The sequence below is a fragment of the Mobula hypostoma genome, chromosome 8, assembly GCF_963921235.1.
Source record: "Mobula hypostoma chromosome 8, sMobHyp1.1, whole genome shotgun sequence".
Taxonomy (NCBI): domain Eukaryota; kingdom Metazoa; phylum Chordata; class Chondrichthyes; order Myliobatiformes; family Myliobatidae; genus Mobula; species Mobula hypostoma.
In genome coordinates this window covers 123,225,654-123,248,418 of record NC_086104.1, presented here as the reverse complement: position 1 = coordinate 123,248,418, position 22,765 = coordinate 123,225,654, and the positions used below count along the sequence as shown (strand labels likewise).

At 48.2% G+C, this 22,765-nt stretch overlaps 1 protein-coding gene across 1 annotated transcript; it reads left to right on the top strand.

Moving 5' to 3' along the window:
• Nucleotides 1–990: 990 nt before the first annotated feature.
• cd79a (CD79a molecule, immunoglobulin-associated alpha) lies at nt 991–20,183 on the top strand. Its single transcript, XM_063056711.1, has 5 exons — nt 991–1,124; nt 9,974–10,225; nt 15,122–15,240; nt 16,687–16,752; nt 19,484–20,183. Exons 1-5 carry the CDS (start codon nt 1,073–1,075, stop codon nt 19,595–19,597), a joined length of 603 nt encoding a protein of 200 aa, XP_062912781.1. The 5' UTR covers nt 991–1,072; the 3' UTR covers nt 19,598–20,183.
• The last annotated feature ends 2,582 nt before the right edge of the window (nt 20,184–22,765 follow it).

Below are 22,765 nucleotides of genomic sequence, written 5' to 3'. Positions count from 1 at the left end.
CTCCACACCCTCGGGCCCGTGACGCATTCCCAGAGTGGGGCTCCCTCTACACCAGCCTGGGGTCGCTTATTGCGATGGGTCCTCGTTTGATGGAAAGGGTCCAGGGCGGAAACAAAGCTTGGGAACCCTTGCTCGACACTTTCCCATCACACACTCCCGGGGTCAGAGAGTGAGGCTCCCTCCACTCCGTCCCATCACACGCACTTCCTGGGTCAGACATAAGGTGAAACTCCTTCCACACCATCCCATCACACATACCCAGGGTCAAACAGAGAGTGAAGCTCCCTCCACTTTGTCCCATCACACACTCCAGGGGTCAGACACAGAGTGAAGCTCCCTCCACTCCGTCCCATCACACGCACTTCCTGGGTCAGACATAGAGTGAAACTCCCTCCACACCATCCCATCACACATACCCAGGGTAAACAGGGAGTGAAGCTCTCTCCACACCGTCCCATCACACATACCCAGGGTCAGACACAGGGTGAATCTCAGGCGATGCTGTCCCATCACACACTCCTGGAGTCAGATACAGAGTGAAACTCCCTCCACACCGTCCCATCACACATACCCAGGGTCAGACACAGGGTGAAACTCAGGCGATGCTGTCCCATCACACACTCCTGGAGTCAGATACAGAGTGAAACTCCCTCCACACCATCCCATCACATATTCCCGGGGTCAGAGACAAACTGAAGCTCCCTCCACACCGTCCCATCACACATACCCAGGGTCAGACACAGGGTGAATCTCAGGCAATGCTGTCCCATCACACACTCCTGACTTTGGACACTTGGGGGAGCTTTCCCCACACCCTCCCATCAGCAAGTGTGTCTTCACACCAGTGGGGAAGTGTACTGTTGGGCACTATGTTGCTGCTGTGTTCTGCTTCAGCAGATCAGAGCTACTGAGGCGCAGAGAGACATCTGCTCCCATCTCCACCCTCTTCACCACCCCCCAACTCCCCAGGCGCAGAAAGCGAGTAAACATCCTGTCGGCCCAGGTGGCGCGGGTTCTCAGCTCTCTCTGCGATACTGTGCTGGGTCAGTTTGTCTGCGTGCCCCTCTCTGCCATGGTCCGTTTCTCAATACCAGAGCTCCTGTTAACAGTGGCCTTCATTTCCGGTGAGTCTGGGAGATGGGGATGGGACGAGAGGTGGAGTGGAGGGGAAATTGAAGATTGCCTGTTCGGACTTGGGTTGGTTTTGTTGGGCGGTTGGGAGGTTTCCTCGTCTTCGAGAATGGCTGATCTGTGACATCTTGGTCCGTCTTCTTCCGAGAGAGGTGGTCTTCAGTAGGCAAGAAGATGATCACAACATCTCCACACCAGGTCCGATAATACTCAGAGGTGATTTAGTCCATAGACGATAAGATCTTCAAATACAGGAGCGGAATTAGTCCTTATGGCCTATTAAGTCTGCTCTGCCACTCGATCATGGCTGATTTATTATTCCTCTCAACCTTACTCTCCTTTTATCCTGTGGCACCCTAACTAATCAAGAAGTTAGAGAAGATTACGTTTGTCACATGTACATCGAAACATACAGTGAAACGTGTCGTTTGCATCAAATCAAACCAGTGAAGGTCGTGCTGGGGGCAGCCAGCCCGTAAGTGTTGCCACGTTTCTGGTGCCCACTATTCACTAGCCCGAACCCGAACCAGAATCCTAACCTGTAAGCCTTTGGAATGTGGGAGGAGGCTCGCTCAGCCACAAGCAGAAAGTACAGATAGGGGCAGAAATCAAACCCATTCTCACAGTAAAACATAGTGCTAACCATGACACTACCATATGAACCTCCACTTTGAATACACCCAGTGACTTGATCTGCACAGCCACGTGTGGCAACAAATTCCACAGATTCGCCACCCTCTGCCTAAAGAAATTCCTCCTCAGCTCCATTCTGAAGGGCCATCCTTGCATTCTGAGGCTGTGCCCTCTGGAATCCCTCAGTGTTGAGACCCTGGGCAGTCCCTGCTATTGATGCAGCCTGGTCGCTCCTATTTGGATCAGAAGTGGGCAGTGGTCCTGACACACTGGGTGATGTGGCAGGTACTAGATTCGAGAGTGGGGGGGAGAAGCTGGTGGGGTGGTGGGTCAGAGGTGTGCGGGGAGTCACACGGTGCTGGTGGTGGCGTGAGGGAGGTAGGAAGAGAGCAGGTGAGGGAGAGGAAGAGGGAAGGGTAAGGAAATGGAGGGGGGATGGAGCAGAAGAGGAAAGGTGTGGCGGGCAAGGAGAGGGAGTGGGTAGGGAGATGGGGAAGGGGGGAGTGGAAGATTTGAGGAGGAGGAGATGGGAGAGGGAAGGACAAGGGTGCAAAGGGAAGGGAGAGTGAGCTGAGCAGGGAATGGTGGGGTGAGGGGGTAGAGGGGAGATTTGCATAGGGGACATGGGGAGAGAGAGTGATAGGAGAGTTGAGCAGCAGGTGGTGGGTGAGGGAGGCAGAGAGGAAGGGAGAGGATAGCTGAGAAGAGGCAGGGTGCGGAGGGGAGGAGAAGAAATAGGTGAAAAGGTGAGCATAAGGAACAGAGGGGAGTGAGTGGGAAAGTGGTAGGAAAGGGAACTAGGGAGGAAGGGACAGAGCATGCTGTGAAGAGAGAGAGTCGAGGAGTGCCGGGCAGAGAGCAAGAGGCAGAGTTGAGTTCCCAGTATGTTTGAGATGAGAGATTAGTCTCTAGTCTCCCACTCACTCTCACACCCTCACTGGAGGACATGTTCCACATATACACACACAAAGACAAACGCACACAACCACACACACACACACATACATGCAAAAACACACGCAAAAGCGCGCACACACAACACAAAAACACACACTCAAGCACACGGAAAGACATACATGCACACAGACACACAAACACACGCAAAAACACATACATACACACACACACGTACACAATTGCAGACACGCGTACACGCACACACTCTCTGAAATTCGCTCAGTACAGCAGGAAGGAGCTGCAGGGGGATTCCTGAACCGGCCGCCAGTGTCATGTTCCAACTACGAGTCGATTGTTCCTCTGAACTTTCCTCACCTCCCAAGGGATGGAGCGACCTTCACAACTCCTGAACACACATATCCTGCCGCGGGACACCCGATACAAACAGTTGGCAACAGTGCAAGGACACACACACACACCTATCTCAGTATTGTCCCTCCCTTCTCACCGGCCCTCCCCAGCGCTCCCTCCTCGCCACCCTCTCACACCAGTCTCTGCTCACCACCCTCCCAGGGCACTCACTCCTCACTCCCCTCCCACAGCATTCCTTCTAAATGCCCCTCCCACAGCGCTCCCTCCTCACTGTCTCTCCCACAGCGCTCTCTCTTCACCCCTCCCCGCCGAGGTCTCCCCCTAACTACCCTGGGATTTGGATTCAGTGTGGTGGTGTCTGAGGCTGGACGGGAGCAGGTGACTGTAATGGGGAGGTGGGGGGCGGCATCGATCAGAAGCTCCGTCGCCACAACCACAAGCACAGAGCAGGTTTCACATCCTCCTCCTAGAAGAACTGGTCGGCAGCTGCCATGCATTGTGCCCAGACAGCCAGTGGGTAAGTGGATGTTCCGAGACAGCCAGTGGGTAGGTGTGATGTTCCCAGACGGCCAGTGGGATGTGTGATGTTCCCAGATGGGCAGTGGGTACATGGGATGTTCCCAAACGGCCAGTGGGTAGGCAAGATGTTCCCAGACGGCCAGTGGGTATGTGCAATCTTCCCAGACAAGCAGTGGATATGTGGATATTCCCAGACGAGCAGTGGATATGTGGATGTTCCCAGGCGACCAGTGGATATGTGCAATGTTCCCAGAAGGCCAGTGGGTATGTGCGATATTCCCAGACAGCCAATAGGGATGTGTGATGCGCCGAGTCGGGCAGTGGGATGTGTGATGTTCCCAGATGGGCAGTGGGTATGTGCGATGTTCCCAGACGGGCAGCGGGTATGTGCGATGTTCCCAGACGGGCAGTGGTTACATGCAATGTTCCCAGACAGCCAGTGGGATATACGATGTGCCCAGATGGGCAGTGGGTATGTGGGTGTTCTCAGACGAGCAATGGGTATGTGCAACGTTCCCAGACAGGCAGTGGGTACGTGCGACACTCCCAGACAAGCAGTGGATACATGTGATGTTCCCAGACGTGCAGTGGTTATGTGCAATATTCCCAGACAGCCAACAGGGATGTGTGATGCACCCAGATGGGCACTGGGATGTGTGATGTTCCCAGACAGGCAGTGGGTATGTGTGATTTTCCCAGATGGGCAGTGGGTATGTGTGATGTTCCCAGACAGGCAGTGGGTATGTGCGATGTGCCCATATGGGCAGTGGGTATGTGTGGCGTTCTCAGACGGGCAATGGGTATGTGCAATTTTCCCAGACAGGCAGTGGGTTCGTGCGAAGTTCCCAGATGGGCAGTAGGTACGTGCGATGTTCCCAGATGGGCAGTGGGTATGTGCGATGTTCCCAGATGGGGAGTGAGATGTGTGATGTTCCCAGATGGGCAGTGGGTACATGTGATGTGCCCAGACAGGCAGAGGATCTGTGCAATGTTCCCACACAGGCAGTGGGTATGTGTGATGTTCCCAGATGGGGAGTGGGATGTGTGATGTTCTCAGGCGGCTAGTGGGATGTGTGATGTTCCCAGATGGGCAGTGGGTACATGGGATGTTCCCAAACGGCCAGTGGGTAGGCAAGGTGTTCCCAGACGGCCAGTGGGTATGTGCGATCTTCCCAGATGGGCAGTGGATATGTGGATGTTCCCAGGCGACCAGTGGATGTGTACAATGTTCCCAGAAGGCCAATGTGTATGTGGATTTTCCCAGACGGCCAGGGGGATGAGCGATGCGCCCAGACGGGCAGTGGGATGTGTGATGTTCTCAGATGGGCAGAGGGTATGTGTGATGTTCCCAGACGGGCAGTGGGTATATGCGATGTGCCCAGACAGGCAGAGGGTATGTGTGATGTTCCCAGACAGGCAGAGGGTATGTGCAGTGATCCCAGAGGGGCAATTTGTATGTGTGCTGTTCCCTATGGGTGCTTGTGGTGTGGGAGCAGCTCTCCAACCGACTACTGCCCCACCTCAGTGAGAACGGGGCGGGTGGTGAGGATGTAGTGATGTGGGAGTGTTGTCCATAACAAATTAATTGTAGGCCGCAAAACAACAAATTTCATGGCATACTGTATTTCAGTGATATTAATTCTGATTCTGATATTGATTCTGAGATTATCCATCTGGAACATCCTCTCTCCTCTCAGATGCTGACTGACCTGTTCAGTAATTTAGCTTCTTCGATATTTACTTTAACTTTAAAACATTAACTTTGTTTCTCTTCTCACAGGTGCTAACTGACCTGCTGAGTGTACCCCTCACTGTTTTAACCTCGTATATGGCTCTAGGCATGGATAAATTATGTTAATGTGTGATGTAAATTCACAGGAGAATGGAATTAATAGAATGGGAAGAGCCAGGCTGTGAGTCAGAATCAGGCCTATTATCACAAAAGGCACGAAATTTGATGTTTTGCGGTAGTGGTACAGTGCAAAGTCAGAACATAACAATGAATTACAAAACTACAAATGTGCAGAAATAAAGGAACAACAAGGTATTGTTTATGGGTTCATGCTCAGAAATCTGCTGGCGGAGGGGAAGAAGCTCTTCCTGAACCATTGAGTGTGGGTCTTCAGGCTCCTGGAGAGGACGTGTCTGAGATAGTTCAGCCATAGAATGTCTGAGAATGCTTGAAGATGTCCTTGAGAGTTGGGTCCATGTTGGAGACCGATATTGGCCAGTACCCTGGTAATGCCAAAGACAAAGTTAATGTTGAGTTCATTGTCAGACATATAAGAACACTTCTGTATCTTACTTGCAGCAAGTGTGTGTGTGTCCCCTTACCCTTACCCTGTGTATGTATAAGACCATAAGATATAGGAGCAGAATTAGGACATTTGACCCATTTGCCATTTCATCATGCATGATCCATTTTTTCCCATCAGCCCCAATGTCCTCCCTCCCCACCCCCACCCCCACATCTCTTCATGCCCAGACCAATCAAGAATCTATCAACCTCTGTCTTAAATATACATAAAGACTGGGCCTCCACAGCTGCCTGCAGTAACAAATTCCACAGATTCTCACCACCCCTCTGGCAAAAGAAATTTGTCCTCATCTCCGCTCTAAAAGGAACCCCCCTCTATTTTGATGCTGTGTCATCTGATTTTAGACATTCCCACCATAGGAAACTCTTCACATCCACTGAAGGCCTTGCACCATAAGATCAGTTTCAATTAGGTCATCACTCATTCTTCTAAGTTCCAGCGAATACAGGCCCAGTGCCGTCAAACGCTTTTCATATATAAGCCTTTCAATCCGGGAATCGTTTTCATGAACCGCCTTTGAACCCTCTCCAGTTTCAGCACATCCATTCTAAGATAAGGAACCCAAAACTGTGCATAATACTCCAAGTGAGGCCTCACCAGTGCTTCTTAAAGTCTCAATATTACATCCTTGCCTTTATATTCCAGTCCTCTTGAAATTAATGCTACTGTCGCTTTTTCCTTCCTCACTACACACTCAGCCCACAAATTAATTAAATCCTACAAAAAGACTCCCAAATTCCTTTGTGCTTCAGACCTTTGTATTTTCTCTCCATTTAGAAAATAGTCAAACCCTTCATTTCTTCTACCAAAGTGCATGACTATACACTTCCCGACACTATATTCCATCTGCCACTTCTTTGCCCATTCTCCTGATCTATCTGAGTCCTTCTGTAGCTTCCCCACTTCCTCAAAACTACCTACCCTCCACCTATCATCGTATCATCTGCAAACTTCGCAAAAAAGTGATCAATCCTGTCATCTAAATTATTGACATATAATGTAAAAAGAATCGGTCCCAACACAGGCCTCTGTGGAACACCGCTAGTCATTGGCAACTAACCAGAAAAGGCTCCCTTTGTGCCCAGTCTTTGCCTCCTGCCAATCAGCCACTGCTTTATCCATGCTAGAATCTTTAAGACCATAGGCTCAAAACTTGTTAAGCAACCTCTTTTGTGGCACATTTCAAAGGCCTTCTGAAAATCCAAGTACACAACATCAACCGATTCTCCTTTGTCTATCCTGCCTGTTATTTTTTCAAAGAATTCCAACAGATTGTTCAGGCAAGATTTTCCCTTGAGGAAGCCATACTGACTACGTTATCATGTGCCTCCAAGTACCCTGAGACCTCATCCTTAATAATCGACTCCAACATCTTCCCAGCCGCTGAGGTCAGACTAACTGGCCTATAGTTTTCTTTCTTCTGCCTCCCTCCCTTCTTGAGGAGTGAAGTGACATTTGCAATTTTCCAATCCTCCAGAACCATTCCAGAATCTAGGGTTTCTTGCAAGATCATTATTAATGCCTCCACAATCTCTTCAGTCACCTCTTTCAGAACCCTGGGGTGTACACCATCTGGTCCAAGTGACTTATCTACCTTCAGACCTTTCAGTTTCCCAAGAACCTTCTCCCTGGTAATGGTAACTTCACACACTTCATGACCCCTGATACCTGGAACTTCCATCATACTGCTAGTATCTTTAATAGTGAAGACTGATGGAAAATACTTATTCAGTACATCTGCCATTTCATTGTCCCCCATTACAATCTCTTCAGCATCATTTTCCAGGAGTCCAATATCCACTCTTGCCTCTCTCACACTTTTTACAGTTGAAGAAGCTTTGGGTATTCTCTTTAATATTATTGGCTAACCTACTTTCGTATTCAATCTTCACTTTCTTAATGACTTTTTTAGTTGTCTTCTGTTGGTATTTAAAAGCTTCCAAATCCCCTAACTTCCCACTAAGTTTTGCTCTATTATATGCCTTCCCTTTGGCTTTTATGTTGGCTTTGACTTCCTTTGTTAGCCACGATTGTCTCATCTTGCCTTTACACTACTTCTTCCTCTTTGGGATGTATATATGTCCTGAGCTTTCTGAATTGCTTCTGGAAATTCCGGCCATTTCTGCTCTGCCGTCATCCCTGCCATTGTTCTTTCCAATTCTGACACTCCTCTGTCATACTTCTATAATTCCCTTTACTCCACTGTAATTCTGATACATCTGACTTTAGCATTTCCTTTTCAAATTTCAGGGTGAATTCGACCATATTATAATCACCTACCCCTCAAGGTTCTTTTACCTTAAGCTCTCTAATCAATTCTGGTCCATTGCACAACACCCAATCCAGAATAGGTGATACCCTAGTGGGCTCAACCAGGAACTGCTCTAAAAAGCCATCTTGTCGGCATTCTAGAAACTCCCCATCTTGGAATACCGTACCAACCTCATTTTCCCAATCGCCCTGCATATTGAAATCCCCTATGGCTATTGTTACATTGCCATTTTGGCATGCATTTTCTATCTCCCGTTTTAATTTGTAGACCACATCCTTACTACTGTTTGGGATTCTGTATATAACTCCCATCAGGGTCTTTTCACCCTTGCAGTTCCTTTACTCTATCCATGATCCAACACCTTCCGAACATAAGTCACCTCTTCCTAATGATTTAATTTCTTTTTTAACCAACAGAGCCATGCCAACCCTTTAACTTCCTGCCAATCCTTTCAATACAGTGTGTATCCTTGGGCATTCGATTCCAAGCTATAATCTTCTTTCAGCCATGATTCAGTGATGTCTACGACATCATGCTTGCCAATCTGTAACTGTGCTACAAGTTCATCAACCTTCTTCCATGCACAGCCCGCACTCAAATATATCACCTTTAGTCCTGTATTCACCTTTTTTTGATTTTGTCCACCTTTTACATTGCAACTCATCCTGTTGACTGCAATTTTGCCCTATCATCAGCCTTTCCATGTGTCTCAATACACATTGCCTCTGTTTGTAAACCAACTACCTCATCATGCACATTATCACTCCAGTTCCCACCCCCCTGCCAAATTAGTTTAAAACCACCTGAACAACTCTAGCCAACCTGCCCTTGAGGATATTGGACCCACTTGGGTTCAGGTGTAACCTGTCCCTTTTATACAGGTTATACCTCCATAAACCTGTCCACTGCACCAATTCCTCAGCTACACATTCACCTGCCAAGTCATACTACTCTTACTTTCACTGGCATGTGGCACATCTAGAGATTACTACCCTGGTGGTCCTGTTTCTCAGCTTTCTACCTAACTCCCTAAGATTCCTGCTCACGTTATCTACCTATGTCATCGGTACCAATATCCACCAAGAATTCTGGCTGCTCATCCACACCCTTGAGAATGCAATGGATACGATCTGAGACATCCCTGATTCTGGCACCAGGGAGGCAACATACCATCTGGGTGTCTCTGTCAGGCCCATAGAACTTCATTCCTGTTCCTCTGACTGAAGAATCTCTTACCAACACTGCAGTCCTCCTCACCTCTCTACTCTTCAAAGACACACCACCAAACTCAGTGCCAGAGACCCAGTCATGTAGCTTCCCTCAATAAAATCAGAAGTTATATACTTATTATTGAGGGGAACGGCCACAGGTGTACTCTGCACTGGCTGTTCGTTTCCACTCCTTCTCCAGTCACCCAGTTACCCTGCAACCTATGGGTGACTACCTCCCTGTAGCTCCTATCTATCACCTCCTCATTCTCCCTTATGAGTTGAAGGTCACTGAGCTGTAGCTCCAGTTCCTTAATACATCTCTCAGGATCTGCGGTTTGGTGCACCTGGTGCAGATGTGGTTATCTGGGAGGCAGGTGGTGTCCCAGACTTCTCACATCCCCCACACATAACAAACTACTGCCCCTGGAGCCATCCTCACTATACTATGCACTAATAGACGATGGGTGAACAAATAAGAACAGAGAGAGCAACTAGAAAGTATGCGTGTTGGCGTGGGTATGTTCATGCATGTGTGGATATGTATATGTCTTGGGGTGTGTGCGCGTACACAAGTTGGCACAGAGTTGCATGATCAAACTTATCCTTGCTCTGAACCACAGGGGCTGAGATGAGCATTCCACCGCCCACTGTCCGAGCTGAGTTTGGGAGTACAGCCATCCTGCCTTGTCGTCTTGAGTCTAAGGGTACCATCAAATGGGAAAAGAGGGCCTACAACAGTTCCATATGGAGCATTGTCCGCTCGGAAGGCCAGCAGCTCATCTTGAAGAACGTGGGTTTGAGCGACCTTGGCATTTACCGCTGTCGCAATTCAAACAATGACACCTCTTGTGAAATCGGGCTGCGAGTCTTCAGTAAGTGTCTCAGTCTGAGACTAGGCTAATCAATGAATTGCTTGGTTATTGTCACACATCCTGCTATACAGTGTAAGATTTCATGTGTATGCCATCCAAAAGATCATTCCATACATCAGACAATTGAGGCAGTACGGAATGCCAAATATAATGTTACAGTTACAGAGGAAGGTAGACAGTACGGTGCGAGGGCCACGACAAGATTGGGAGGTCAAAGGTCTATCTTACCATACTTGGGAAGCGGTCAAGTCTTAAAATAGAAACTGTCCTTCAGCCTGGTGGTACGTGCTTTCAGGTTCTTTTTTTATCAGTGGTGGGGGGGGGGGGAAGAGAGAATGCCTGAGGTGGGCAAAGTCTTTAATTATGTTGTTTGTTTCCCCGAGGCAGTAGGAAGTGTGGATAGAGTCCATGGAATCTGCTTTCAGTGATGTGCTGAGCTATGTCCACAGCCTCTGCAGCTTCCATAACAGTTGCCATAACAAGCCATGATGTCGCCATGTCATAGGATGCTTTCGATGGTGCTCTGTAAATATTGCTGAGGGTTAACGGGACATGCCAAATTTCATTAGCCTCCCAAGAAAGGTGAGGTTCTGGTGCACTTTCTTGACCACAATGTGCTTGGACCAGGACAAGCAATTAATGATTTTTACCCCTAGGAACCTGAAGCTCTCAACCATCTCTAACTCAGCACCTTTAACACAGACAGGGGCATGTGCACCACCCCTCATCCTGAAGTCAATAAAAAGCTTTTGTTCTGCTGACACTGAGGGAAAGGTTATTGTCTTGAGGCCATGTCACTAAGCTTTCAACCTCCTTGCCAATAACTCCCCAACCAAGTACCCGTTGGTATCAAGTTTGAGCCTTTCACTCTGCAGGTATCTCCTTGTTCCTCATGCCAATTTGTGCTATGTCACAACGATCCAGCCTGTCTCCTTCCTCCTGCCCCATTTCCCAAAATTGGCTCTTCATGGACATCAGAACCTCTCCCTTCCAGGATTTTGCATTTCAATTTCATCAGATCTGGGGTGGGTGGGTGTGTGCATTTTGCACACTCTCCCTGTGACCATATGGATTTCTCCCAGTGCTCCAGTTTCCTCTCACATCTAATGAAATTCCCCAACAAAGTTTGCTGGGTTTATCATCTGGCATTAATCCTCTGGAGAGGGTGTGGAGGAGATCTTCCTGCACTTGACCTTGACCGTACCTAGCAGTGTCTACCCTGATGTAACTGTACCTGGATTTAACTGTGCCTAGATATAACTGTATCTGACTGTACTTACACTTTATACTTTATTGTCGTCAAACAATTGATACTAGAATGTACAATCATCACAGCGATATTTGATTCTGCGCTTCGTGCTCCCTGGATTACAAATCGATAGTAACTATTAAAAATTTTAATTATAAATCATAAATAGAAAATAGGAAAGGGAAAGTAAGGTAATGCAAAAAAAGTACTGAGAGGCAGGTCCAGATATTTGGAGGGTACGGCCCAAATCTGGGTCAGGATCCATTCAGCAATCTTATCACAGTTGGAAAGAAGCTGTTTCCAAATCTGGCCGTATGAGTCTTCAAGCTCTTGAGCCTTCTCCCGGAGGGAAGAGGGACGAAAAGTGTGTTGGCTGGGTGGGTCATGTCCTTGATTATCCTGGCAGCACTGCTCTGACAGCATGCGGTGTAAAGTGAGTCCAAGGACGGAAGATCGGTTTGTGTGATGTGCTGGGCTGTGTTCACGATCTTCTGCCACTTCTTCCGGTCTTGGACAGGACAACTTCCATACCAGGTTGTGATGCACCCTAGAAGAATGCTTTCTACGGTGCATCTATAAAAATTAGTGAGGGTTTTAGGGGACAGGCCAAATTTCTTTAACTTTCTCAGGAAGTAAAGGCGCTGGTGAGCCTTCTTGATAGTGGACTCTGCTTGGTTGGACCAAGTCAGGTCATTTGTGATATTGACCCCAAGGACCTTAAAGCTTTTGACTGCTCCACATGCGCACCACCGATGTAAATGGGGTCATGTGGTCCACTACTCCTTCTGAAGTCAACAACCAATTCCTTTGTCTTGCTGACGTTGCCACCAGGTTCTTAATTTCCTCTCTGTACTCAAACTCATCATTACCCGAGATACGGCCTACAATGGTTGAGTCATCAGCAAACTTATATATTGAGTTCGATGGAAACTTGGCTACAAAATCATGGGTGTACAGTGAGTACAGCAGAGGGGTGAGTACACAGCCTTGTGGGGCACCGGTGCTCAGAGTGATTGTAGAGGAGAGCTTGTTCCCTATTTTTACAGCCTGGGTCCTGTCTGGGAGGAAGTTGAAGATCCAGCTGCAGATTTGAGTGCTGAGGCCCAGGTTCCGGAGCTTACGAATCAGATTATTTGGAATGATGGTATTAAAGGCAGAGCTGTAGTCAATGAAAAGGAGCTTTACATATGTGTCTTTATTCTCCTGGTGTTCTAAGGAGGAATGTAGGGCCAGAGAGATGGTATCTGCCGTTGACCTGTTGCTCCGGTAGGCGAATTGCAAAGCGTCGAGGTTGACCGGTAGGCTGTGGTTGATGTGTGCCATAACCAATCTCTCGAAGCACTTCATAGCAATTGATGTCAGAGTCACAGGTCGATAGTCATTCAGGCATGCCACCTTGCTCTTCTTCGGCACTGGAATTATCGTTGCCTTCTTAAAACACTTCAAAACCATCATTCCCTCAGGACGAATGAATAACCTTCAAAACCTGGACCTCTGTAACTCCCTCTGCAATTGAATACTCAACATCCTCATCAGGAGACCACAGTCAGTGCAGATCAGTAATAGCAACTCCTTCCTGCAGACAATCAATATTGGCACACCTCAAGGATGCGTACCTAGCCCACTGTTCTACTCTGTCTACACTCGTGGCTGTGTGTCTGGTCATAACTCAAGCACCATCTATATATTTGCTGATGATACAGCTGTTGGCAGAATCTCAGATGGTGATGAGAGGTGTGCAGGAGTGAGATAGATCATTTGGTTGAGTGATGAAGTAGCAAAAAAAAACTTGCTCTCATCATCAGCAAGACCAAGTGACTGATTGTGGACTTGGGGAAGGGGAAGTTAGGAGAAAACACAACAGCCCTCATTAAGGAGTCAGCAGTGGGAAGGTGAGCAGCTTCAGGTTCCTGGGTGTCAGCATCTGTCCTGGGCCCTGACACAATGATGCAATCACAAGGAAGCACGAGCTCTGCTTCATCAGGAGATTGAGTAGATGCAGTGGCATGCAAACGTTTGGGCACCCCTGGTCAAAATTTCCGCTACTGTGAATAGCCAAGTGAGTAAAAGATGAACTGATTTTCAAGAGGCATAAAGTTAAAGATAACACATTTCTTTAATCTTTTAAGCAAGATTACTTTTTTATTTCCTTCTTCTACAGTTTCAAAATACAGTAACAAAAAAGGAAAAGGGCCTGAAGCAAAAGTTTGGGCACCCTGCATGGCAGTACTTAGTAACACCCCCTTTGGCAAGTATCACAGCTTGTAAACGCTTTTTATAACCAGCTGAGAGTCTTTCAGTTCTTGTTTGGGGGATTTTCGCCCGTTCTTCCTTGCAAAAGGCTTCTGGTTCTGTGAGATTCTTGGGCCGTCTTGCATGCACTGCTCTTTTGAGGTCTACCCACAGATTCTCGATGGTGTTTAGGTCATGGGATTGTGAGGGCCATGGCAAAACCTTCAGCTCGTGCCTCTTGAGGTAGTCCATTGTGGATTTTGAGGTTCTATTCAAAAGGTTCAAAGGAACATCTAAACAAGCCTGATGCATTTTGGAAACAAGTTCTATGGACTGATGAAGTTAAGATAGAAATAGGTCGCAATGAACAAAGGTATGTTTGGAGAAAATGGGGTGCAGAATTTCATGAAAAGAACCCCTCTCCAGCTGTTAAGCATGGGGGTGGATCGATCATGCTTTGGGCTTGTGTTGCAGCCAGTGGCACGGGGAACATTTCGCTGGTAGAGGGAAGAATGAATTCAATTAAATACGAGCAAATTCTGGAAGCAAACATCACACCGTCTGTAAAAAAGCCGAAGATGAAAAGAGGATCGCTTAAACAACAGAATAATGAACCTAAACATACCTCAAAATCCACAAGACGGCCCAAGAATCTCACAGAACTTGAAGCCTTTTGCAAGGAAGAATGGGCGAAAATCCCCCAAACAAGAATTGAAAGACTCTTAGCTGGTTACAAAAAGCATTTACAAGCTGCGATACTTGCCAAATGTGTCATCTTTAACTTTATGCCTTTTGGAAATCAGTTCATCTTTTATTCGCTTAGCTATTCACAGTAACAGAAATTTTGACCGGGCTGCCCAAACTTTTGCATGCCACTGTATGGTGTGTCACCAAAGGCTCCATCAAATTTCTACAGATGTAGAGTGGAGAGCATTCTGACTGGTTGCATCATTGTCTGATATGGAGGCTCCACAGCACAGGAACACACAAAATTACTCTACAAAAATCAATATACAGTGCAAAAAAAAAATAGGAATAGTGAGGTAGTGTTCATGGGTGCATGGGCTGTTCAAAAATCTGATGAAGTTGTTCATGAATCATTAAGTGTGGATCTTCGGTTCTTCAGACTTCTGTGCCTCCTCCCTAGTGGTAATAATGAGAAGAAGGCATGTCCCGAATGGTGAGGGTCCTTAATATCAGAAGCCAGCTTCTTGAGGTGCCGTCTCCTGAAGATGCCATTGACAGTGGAGAGAGCTGTGCCCATGATAGAGATAGTTGACTCCACAACCCTCAGCAGCCTCTTGTGACCCTGTGCATTGGAGCCTCTGCACTGGGTGTGTATGAGTTTGTGATCTGATTCTGTTTCTGACTCTGACTTCTCATCATCTCCCCCTGCTCTACTCTCCCTGTCCCAGGGCTTCCTTACTCAAGACTCTTCAACCTCAACGATTCAGAGAAGAATATCATCCTGATGGTGGAGGGGATACTTCTGCTGTGTTGTGTTATCATCCCTGGGACTATCCTTCTACGAGAGGTGAACGTGGTTTTGGTGGGGGTTGGGAGTGTGGAACGGTGAGGGTCAGGAGAGGTGATGGTTGGCGATGACCCAATCTCCTGTTGCTGCTGCCTCTCCACTGTTGCCTGGAGTGGTAATCAGTCCTTGGAGGATGAGACACAGAGTGAAGCTCCCTCTGCACTATCCCATCACACACTCCCAATGTCAGACACAGAGTGAAGCCGAGCACCCCTTCCCATCCATTTGGCCACACTGGTGTGTGTGCACAGGTAGATCTGCCCTGGGACAAATGGTCCCCGAGGGAAGGAGTCCCCTGCATCTCCAGTGTTCATGCAGAGAAGATAAAGGTCAGCTCCCTCTCTGAGGTCAATGTCAGGTGTATTCTGTTCCCAGCAACGTCCTTACCTCTGTCCTTTGGGGCGCACACCTCACTGACTTGCATGCTCACCGTGACGTCCATCTTTGAACCAACTCCTTTAGCAAGGATTCTTCACCCATCCTATCGATGACCCCTTCACCCATCTTCAACCATCCTCCTCTTCTCGGAACTTCTCATTCCTTCTCTTTTGTTCACCTGCCAACTACCTCCTGCGCCCCCACCTTCCCATTCTTCCATGGTCCACAGTCCTCTATTATTAAAGTCCTTCTTCTTCAGCCCTTTTACCTCTTCCACCAATCTCAGCTTCTTACTTCGTCTTCTCCTCTCCCCCACTCACCCGCTATCCCCTCTCACCTAGTCTCGCCTGTCACATGCCAGCTTGTACTCCTTCTCCATCCACCATCTTATTCCGAATTCTGCCCCTTCCTTTCCAATCCCGATGAAAGGGTCTCATTCGGGATCAACAACCATTTATTCCCCTTCATAGATGGAGCCGGACGAACTGAGTTCCTCCAGCATTTTGTGTGTGTTGTTCAAGATTTCTAGCTTTCGCCTCTCAATTATCCAATACTGAGGCAGGACTTGTGTCTGATGCTGGCAGTGTGTGATATGAGAATGTAGAAAGAGTTTAATTCCATGTTGACCTTGGGATTGGACAGTGTAGACGGAGCTTCACTCTGTGTCTGACCCCGGGAGTGTGTGATGGGACAGTGTGGAGGGAGCTTCTCTTTGTCTGACCCTGGGAGCATGAGATAGGACAGTGTACAGGGAGCTTTATTCTGTGTCTGACCTCGGGAGTGTGTGATGGGATAGTGTAGAGGGAGCTTCTCTCTGTGTCTGACTTCAGGAGCTTGTGATTGGATGGTGTAAGTGGGACAGTGTGGAGGGAGCTTCACTGTATGTCTGACCCCAGGGTCATTTTATTTTGCTCGAGCTCTGTGCCTTTTTGGTATAACACCTGCTGTTCATTGCATTGATAACCGCACAGTCACTGGAATTATTTTTCAACTGTTCAGCTTGTTCAATCATCAGAAAAGAATTGAGATGATTTGATCTGCAATATCTGTGAATATCTTCCCCTGCAGAAGTCTCAGAGGAGTCTACGGGAGAGAATTCAGCGCTATAAGGAGGAAAACGAGAATTTGTATCAGGTACAAAACCCTCCCCACCCGTACCGTCCCCGCTTAGTTGAGGTTTGTCTTTCTCCCATCCTAAATGCAAAAGAGAGACAAAGGCTGGAAATCCAGAGCAACATAACAAAATGCTGGAGGAACTCAGCAGGTCAGGCAGCCTCTATGGAGGGAAGTAAACATTTAACGTTTTGGGCTGAAGCCCCTTAGGCCTGAGGAGAATAATCAGTCCTAATGTAGAGTCTTGGCCCAAAACATCAACTTGTTTATTCTCCTCCCGAGATGCTGCCTGACTTTCTGAGTTCCTCCAGCATTTTGTGTTTGTTGTCCCATGTTGTCTCCCTTGTGCTGAGGCCATGCACAGTGGCTGCCATTTTACTCTCAGATCCTGTGGACTGCATGGTGTTGAAGTACAGATCAAACATTAATCCCAAATCCACTTTCTTGCTTTTCACTGATTACAGATTCACAGTACTATATTACTTCAGTGCTTCACAATAAACACTACTTGCAGTTTCAAATTATAATACAATCATCATGATCCAAAATGCATTTGAGCACCTGAGGTGCTCTCCATTCCCAGAAATTCCCCGTTGTATCCATGTCCTTCCTCAGGGACACACAGGCATGGGCGTAAAGTGGAACCCTCAACGCACCTGCTGTCTCGGCCCATGTTTGGCCATTTTGGTTGGTCCCAGGAGCTACCTACCAAGAGATCCTCCCCTCCCTCCGAGCGACTTCCCACCTCTTCCTGCCCACACTGGGTGAGCCAACATCCGAAGCGTGGGGATAAGGCGCGGCCAAATCTCAAGGAGCAGCCCCTGAGGATACTCAAGTAGCGGCTGCAACCTCTCACACTCCATGCATAGGTGATATGCTGTCTCCTCCCGGCTGCAGAAATGGCTGGAAAGTCCTAAATCAACTTACGACTTGTAATGGTTCACTATTGTCACGTGAACCAAGATGCAGAGAAAAGCTTGTTCATGCTGATCAAAATCATTACACAGTGTATTGGGGTAGAACAATGTAAAACAATAAGAGAATGCAGAGAAAGAAGTAACAGCTACAGAGAAAGCTACAGGGAAAATGATAAAGTGCAAGATCATAATGAGGTGGATTGTGAGGTCAAGTCGATCTCATCATACAAGGGAATCGCTCGATAGTCTTATAACAGCAGGATAGAAGCTGTCCTTGTACCTGGTGGTACATGCTTTCAGGCTTTTGTATCTTCTGCCTAGGGATCTTTATTATGTATTGCTCTTTACTGATGCCACAAAACAACAAACTTCATGATGTCTGTCAGTGATGATAAACCTGATTCTGATGGGAGGGGGGAGAAGAGAGGATGTTCAGGATGGGTGGGGTCTTTGATTATGAGGCAGTGGGGCACTGAGGCAGTGGGAAATGACCATGGAGGGGAGGCTGGTTTCTGTGATGTGCTGAGCTGTGTGTCCACAACTCTCTGCAGGTTCTTGTGGTCCCGTGCAGAGCAGTTGGCACGCCAAACAATGGTGCATCTAGATTGGGTGCTCTTCGTAGTGCATTGATGCAAATTGGTGAGGGTCTATGGGGACATGCCAAATATCTTTAGTCTTCTGAGGAAGTAGAGGCGCTGGAGAGCTTTCTTGGCCATGGCGTCAACATGAACGGACCAGGGCAGACTTTTGGTGTTGTTCACACCAACAACTTGAAACTCTCAACCCTGTCAACCTCAGCATTGTTGATGTAGATAGGAGCATGTACACCCCTCCTTGCCTTCCTGAAGTCAACTGTGTTACGTGCTACTGTCCTATGCAACACTTTCTGCCCAGGTCCCCAGTATAAAGGGGAGGATTCCTCATTAGGAGATCTCCACTGGGAAAGACCCTCACTACTAGATGACAAAACAGATCGGCCACGGCACATCTGGACAGCAGACAAGGGCGAGGTAGTCTGCAGCCCCAAACCACTTTGGATCTCAATGGATTGGTGTCAAGAGCGGGATGCTTCTCTACAATCTTAGGGCGGCATCGCTGTGCAGAGCCGTAGTCACAGGGAATAAAATCAGGCCATCTGTGATAACCCCATCTCCTAGCACTTGGTCTGCAGACCAGGCAATTCAAGTCTTTTCAATTTCAAGGCCATTTGCTCCATGATATCCCATGCTAACACCCTACAAGAGCATCCCAATTCTTCCTCCTCCTGAATTCTGCCTTCGCAGCCCTCAGGCTCAAACACTCCTCCACACATGCCCTGGAAAGCACCCCACCACCCTCCCAGCAGCTTTTTAATTGCTTATTAACACATTAGCCATCCCTCTCTTTGGCTGTGGGATGTGAGAGGGGCGACACTTGTTGCGGCTTAAAACGGGTACTGTGAATTCTACCTCTAGTGTGTGGGTGAGAGGTAGAATCAATCAATCAATCTCTCTCTCTCTTCCCTCCTCCCTCCCTCTCTCCTCCCTCTCCCCCCTCTCTCTCCCTCTCCTCCGTCTCTCCCCTTCTCCCTCTTTCTCTCTCCCCTCCCCTTCCCTCTGCCTCCCCGCTCCCTCCTCTGCCCTCTCACTTCTCCCGCTCCTCTCGCTCTCTTGCATCTCTCTCTCTCCTCTCTCTATCACTCACACTTTCTCTCCCTCATCTCCTCTCTCTCTTCCTCACACACACCTCTTTCTCACACATTTCTCTCTCCCCCTCTTCTCCCCTTCTTCTTCCTCTCCAACTCCACTACTCCCTCTCTCCCATTCTCTCTCTCGCTTCTCCTCCTCCCAATACAGGGCCTGAATCAGGATGACCAGGCAACGTACGAGGACATCACTCGAGGACAGCAGAGCATGTACCAGGACGTGGCCAACTGCCGCCGCAGTATCGTCGATCTGGAGAAGCCCTGAGGCTCGACAAGGAGAGGCGCTCGCTTGCAGTAGGCAACCCCTCACCTCTTGCTAACTGCCCATCATTATTGGCAAGTGGGCAAGGGCACAGGGCCCATTCACTCCCCACTGACCTTCATTCACCCACAGGAGGGCATGTAGTCTATCTGATCTCAGCTGTGTGTGATGGGATGATATAGAGGGTACTTCAGTCTGTGTCTGACACTGGGAGTGTCTGATGGGACAATATGGAGGGTGCTTCAATCTGTGCCTGATCCTGGAAGTATGCAATGAGACAGCGTAGAGGGAGCTTCACCCCAAGTCCAACCTTGCAAAGAAGATTGTTAAATCCTTTAGCTTCAGTGTAGATCTGGCCTACAGTTTTGCATCAGAATTCAACAATGTTGTTCTGAAAGGTCCAGTGCCTTCAGTCCTTTGCGTTGTTTTCCATTGTGTCTGCGCTGGTGAGAGGCCGGGAGGAAAGCTAATTCAACTCCCACATCCTGTCGAGGCAAATTAAGGCATTTTGCACCCTCTGCTGGCTTCCCTTCACTTCGTCCCCTCCAACCACTCCTGCTTCCACTGAGCCAATAAACACTGCTTGATGCTCTGAGACGTTGTTTGAGTGACATTTATTCTCCTCATCCATCACCGTGGTCAGCAATGTCCACTGAAGGTGGTGATCCAGGACGGGCCGTGGAGACAAGGGAAGGGCGGGAGTCTAGTCAACACGCCCCAGACACAAGATTTCTTGGCTGTATTATCAAGGAGGCTGGAGCAAGACATGCTACTGATCATGTTTACATCTAGGAACTTAAAGCTCTCAACCCTCTCAACCTCAATACTGATGTACCTACTGCCCCCACTGTCCTGAATGTGCCCCTTGGAGGTGTAAGGAGTGAGCGAGGGGGAAGTGGGTTTCCAGTGAACTCCACCCCAGCACATAGCCCATCCTGACCTAGACTGACCACCCAATTCCCCCAAAACTAAAATGTTCATGTTGCTCAGAGTCTAAACTCTTTAACACTGTACCTCCACTCAGCCATCCTCTGCCCAAACCTCCCCTCCCCTATTTCACACTGCTTTTCACACCCACTCTCCAACCTCACAATACCCTTCCTTCTCATTGTCCCCCACTCTCCAGCCACCTCAAATGTCCAAAACTCTAACCCTCTCACCCTTTAGCCTACCCACATCTCCTAACCAATTGCCCCAGATCTACCCAATCACAAATTTGAACCTGCCTCAAATCTCCCACCTCTAAACACCAACATAATGGCACTCCATTCCTTGCTGGACTCAACACCCTGTTCCCCAAACACTGGGAGTCTCCACCACACACCAGTACATCAGCTAGAGTCCTGGTCCTCAAAGCACCCAACACCAACTCTCAAACAAGGCCACAGATATCACCTTCTGTCCACCCCTCTCCCCTGCAACTAAGATGATTAAATTCTTTAGCCTTAGGTACATTTGACCTATAATTCGACGTCAGGGTTCAACAGTGATGTCCTGAAGTCTATCAAGCAGAGTGCATCGCTTCTGGGAGGGGCGTGGTGTGGGATCACTTCGCCCAGCACCTCTGCTGTGTTTACTGTACTGCCTGGCAATCTCCTGATGGTCAGCCATTTTAAACCCACTTCCCATTCCTGCACCAAAACGTTTGCCCACAGCCCCCTGTACTGCCACAACGAGGCCAGGTGCAGGTTGGAGAAGGAACACCTCATATTCAGACTGGGTAGCCTCCAACCCGATGACATGAACATCAATTTCTCTTCCTTCCAGTAATCATTCACCTCTGCCCCCCCCACCTTACTTCACCAGTCACGATCACCTTTTTCCCCTCCCCTGCTTTCTCCATCTGTCCATCACCCACCTATTCCTCTCTCTCCACTTTCTTCCTTTTATTCCATGGTCTACTGTCCTCCCTCAGCCCTGTCTCCTCTTCCGCCCATCACCTCCCGGCTCTTGACATCGTCCCCACTCTCCCCCACCATCCTACCTCTACCTATCACTCCCCTCCCTCACCTGGGTCCACCTCTCACACACCACTCAGTCCCTCCCCCTCTTTACACCAGTTGCCTCTGCCTCCGTCTTTCCAGTCCTAATGAAGGGTCTTTTCGTTTCCCTCCGCGGATGCTATCTGACTTGCTGAGTTTGTACAGTGCCTTTATGTACGTGACTATCAAACACTACTCGCTTGGACTCATCATGGTAGTCCTCCTCCAAACTCACAGGTCCTCCCAGAGTTCAAACACGTCTGATCCCCTCATCCTGACCACTTTCCAGACATTGACCTTCCTCTTCAATACCAGCCATGAGAGGAAGTCTTCGCCTTGGGCTGTGACAGACATATGCAGGCAGGCATGCATACTCAAGCACACATGCACATATGCAGACGAAGCACACATGTGCACACCAATCCCCAGACATGCATAAACACACGCACATGCAAGCACATGCACGCGTGCACACACACACACAAACACTTACACGTATGCACACATGCAGGCACACACACAGTGACTCCAGGGTCCCTCTGCTGATGGTGACGATGTCTGGGTAGGTGGTCTTGGTTGGGGAGGGTAGGGCAAAGGACTAGAAAGCTAATGGGTCACTAACCCGGCATTCAAAAAGATTAAAAGAAAAGATTAGCTTCAGCTTTATTTGAAGATGTACATTGAAACTACAGTTGTTTGAGTCAAATCAGCAAGGATTGTGCTGGGAGCAACCTGCAAGTATCATCATGCTCTGGAATCAACACAAAATTCCCACAACATACTAACTCTAACCTGTACGTCTCTGGAATGTGACAGGAAACCGGAGTACCCAGAGGCAAGAGACACGGTCACAGGGAGAGCCTACTGACAGTAGCAGGAATCGAACCCTGATCAGTGATTGCTGGAGACCTAAAGTGACCACATTAACCACTATGCTACCGTGCCAGTAGCTGATCATCAATGTCAAGGTCAAAGTCCAGTTTACTGTCGGATGCACAAGTTCACTAATACACAGGTGCAAAGAAATACTTGCAGTAGCATCACGGGCAGCTAGCATCAGATAAACAGCACTTGCAAGAAAAACATAAATTATATCATTTATATATCTATAATTACTATAATATATAAAATTACAAATTAAGTAAACATGAATGGTTAACCGTGTTTTACAAGAAAGAACACACTTAGA

What these genes read in the sequence shown, in the direction of transcription:
- cd79a (XM_063056711.1), top strand. Translation starts at nt 1,073, where the DNA reads ATGGTCCGTTTCTCAATACCAGAGCTCCTGTTAACAGTGGCCTTCATT. An exon ending in AACAGTGGCCTTCATTTCCG is followed by an intron (nt 1,125 to 9,973) that starts GTGAGTCTGGGA and finishes TCTGAACCACAG; the next exon opens with GGGCTGAGATGAGCATTCCA. An exon ending in AATCGGGCTGCGAGTCTTCA is followed by an intron (nt 10,226 to 15,121) that starts GTAAGTGTCTCA and finishes TCCCTGTCCCAG; the next exon opens with GGCTTCCTTACTCAAGACTC.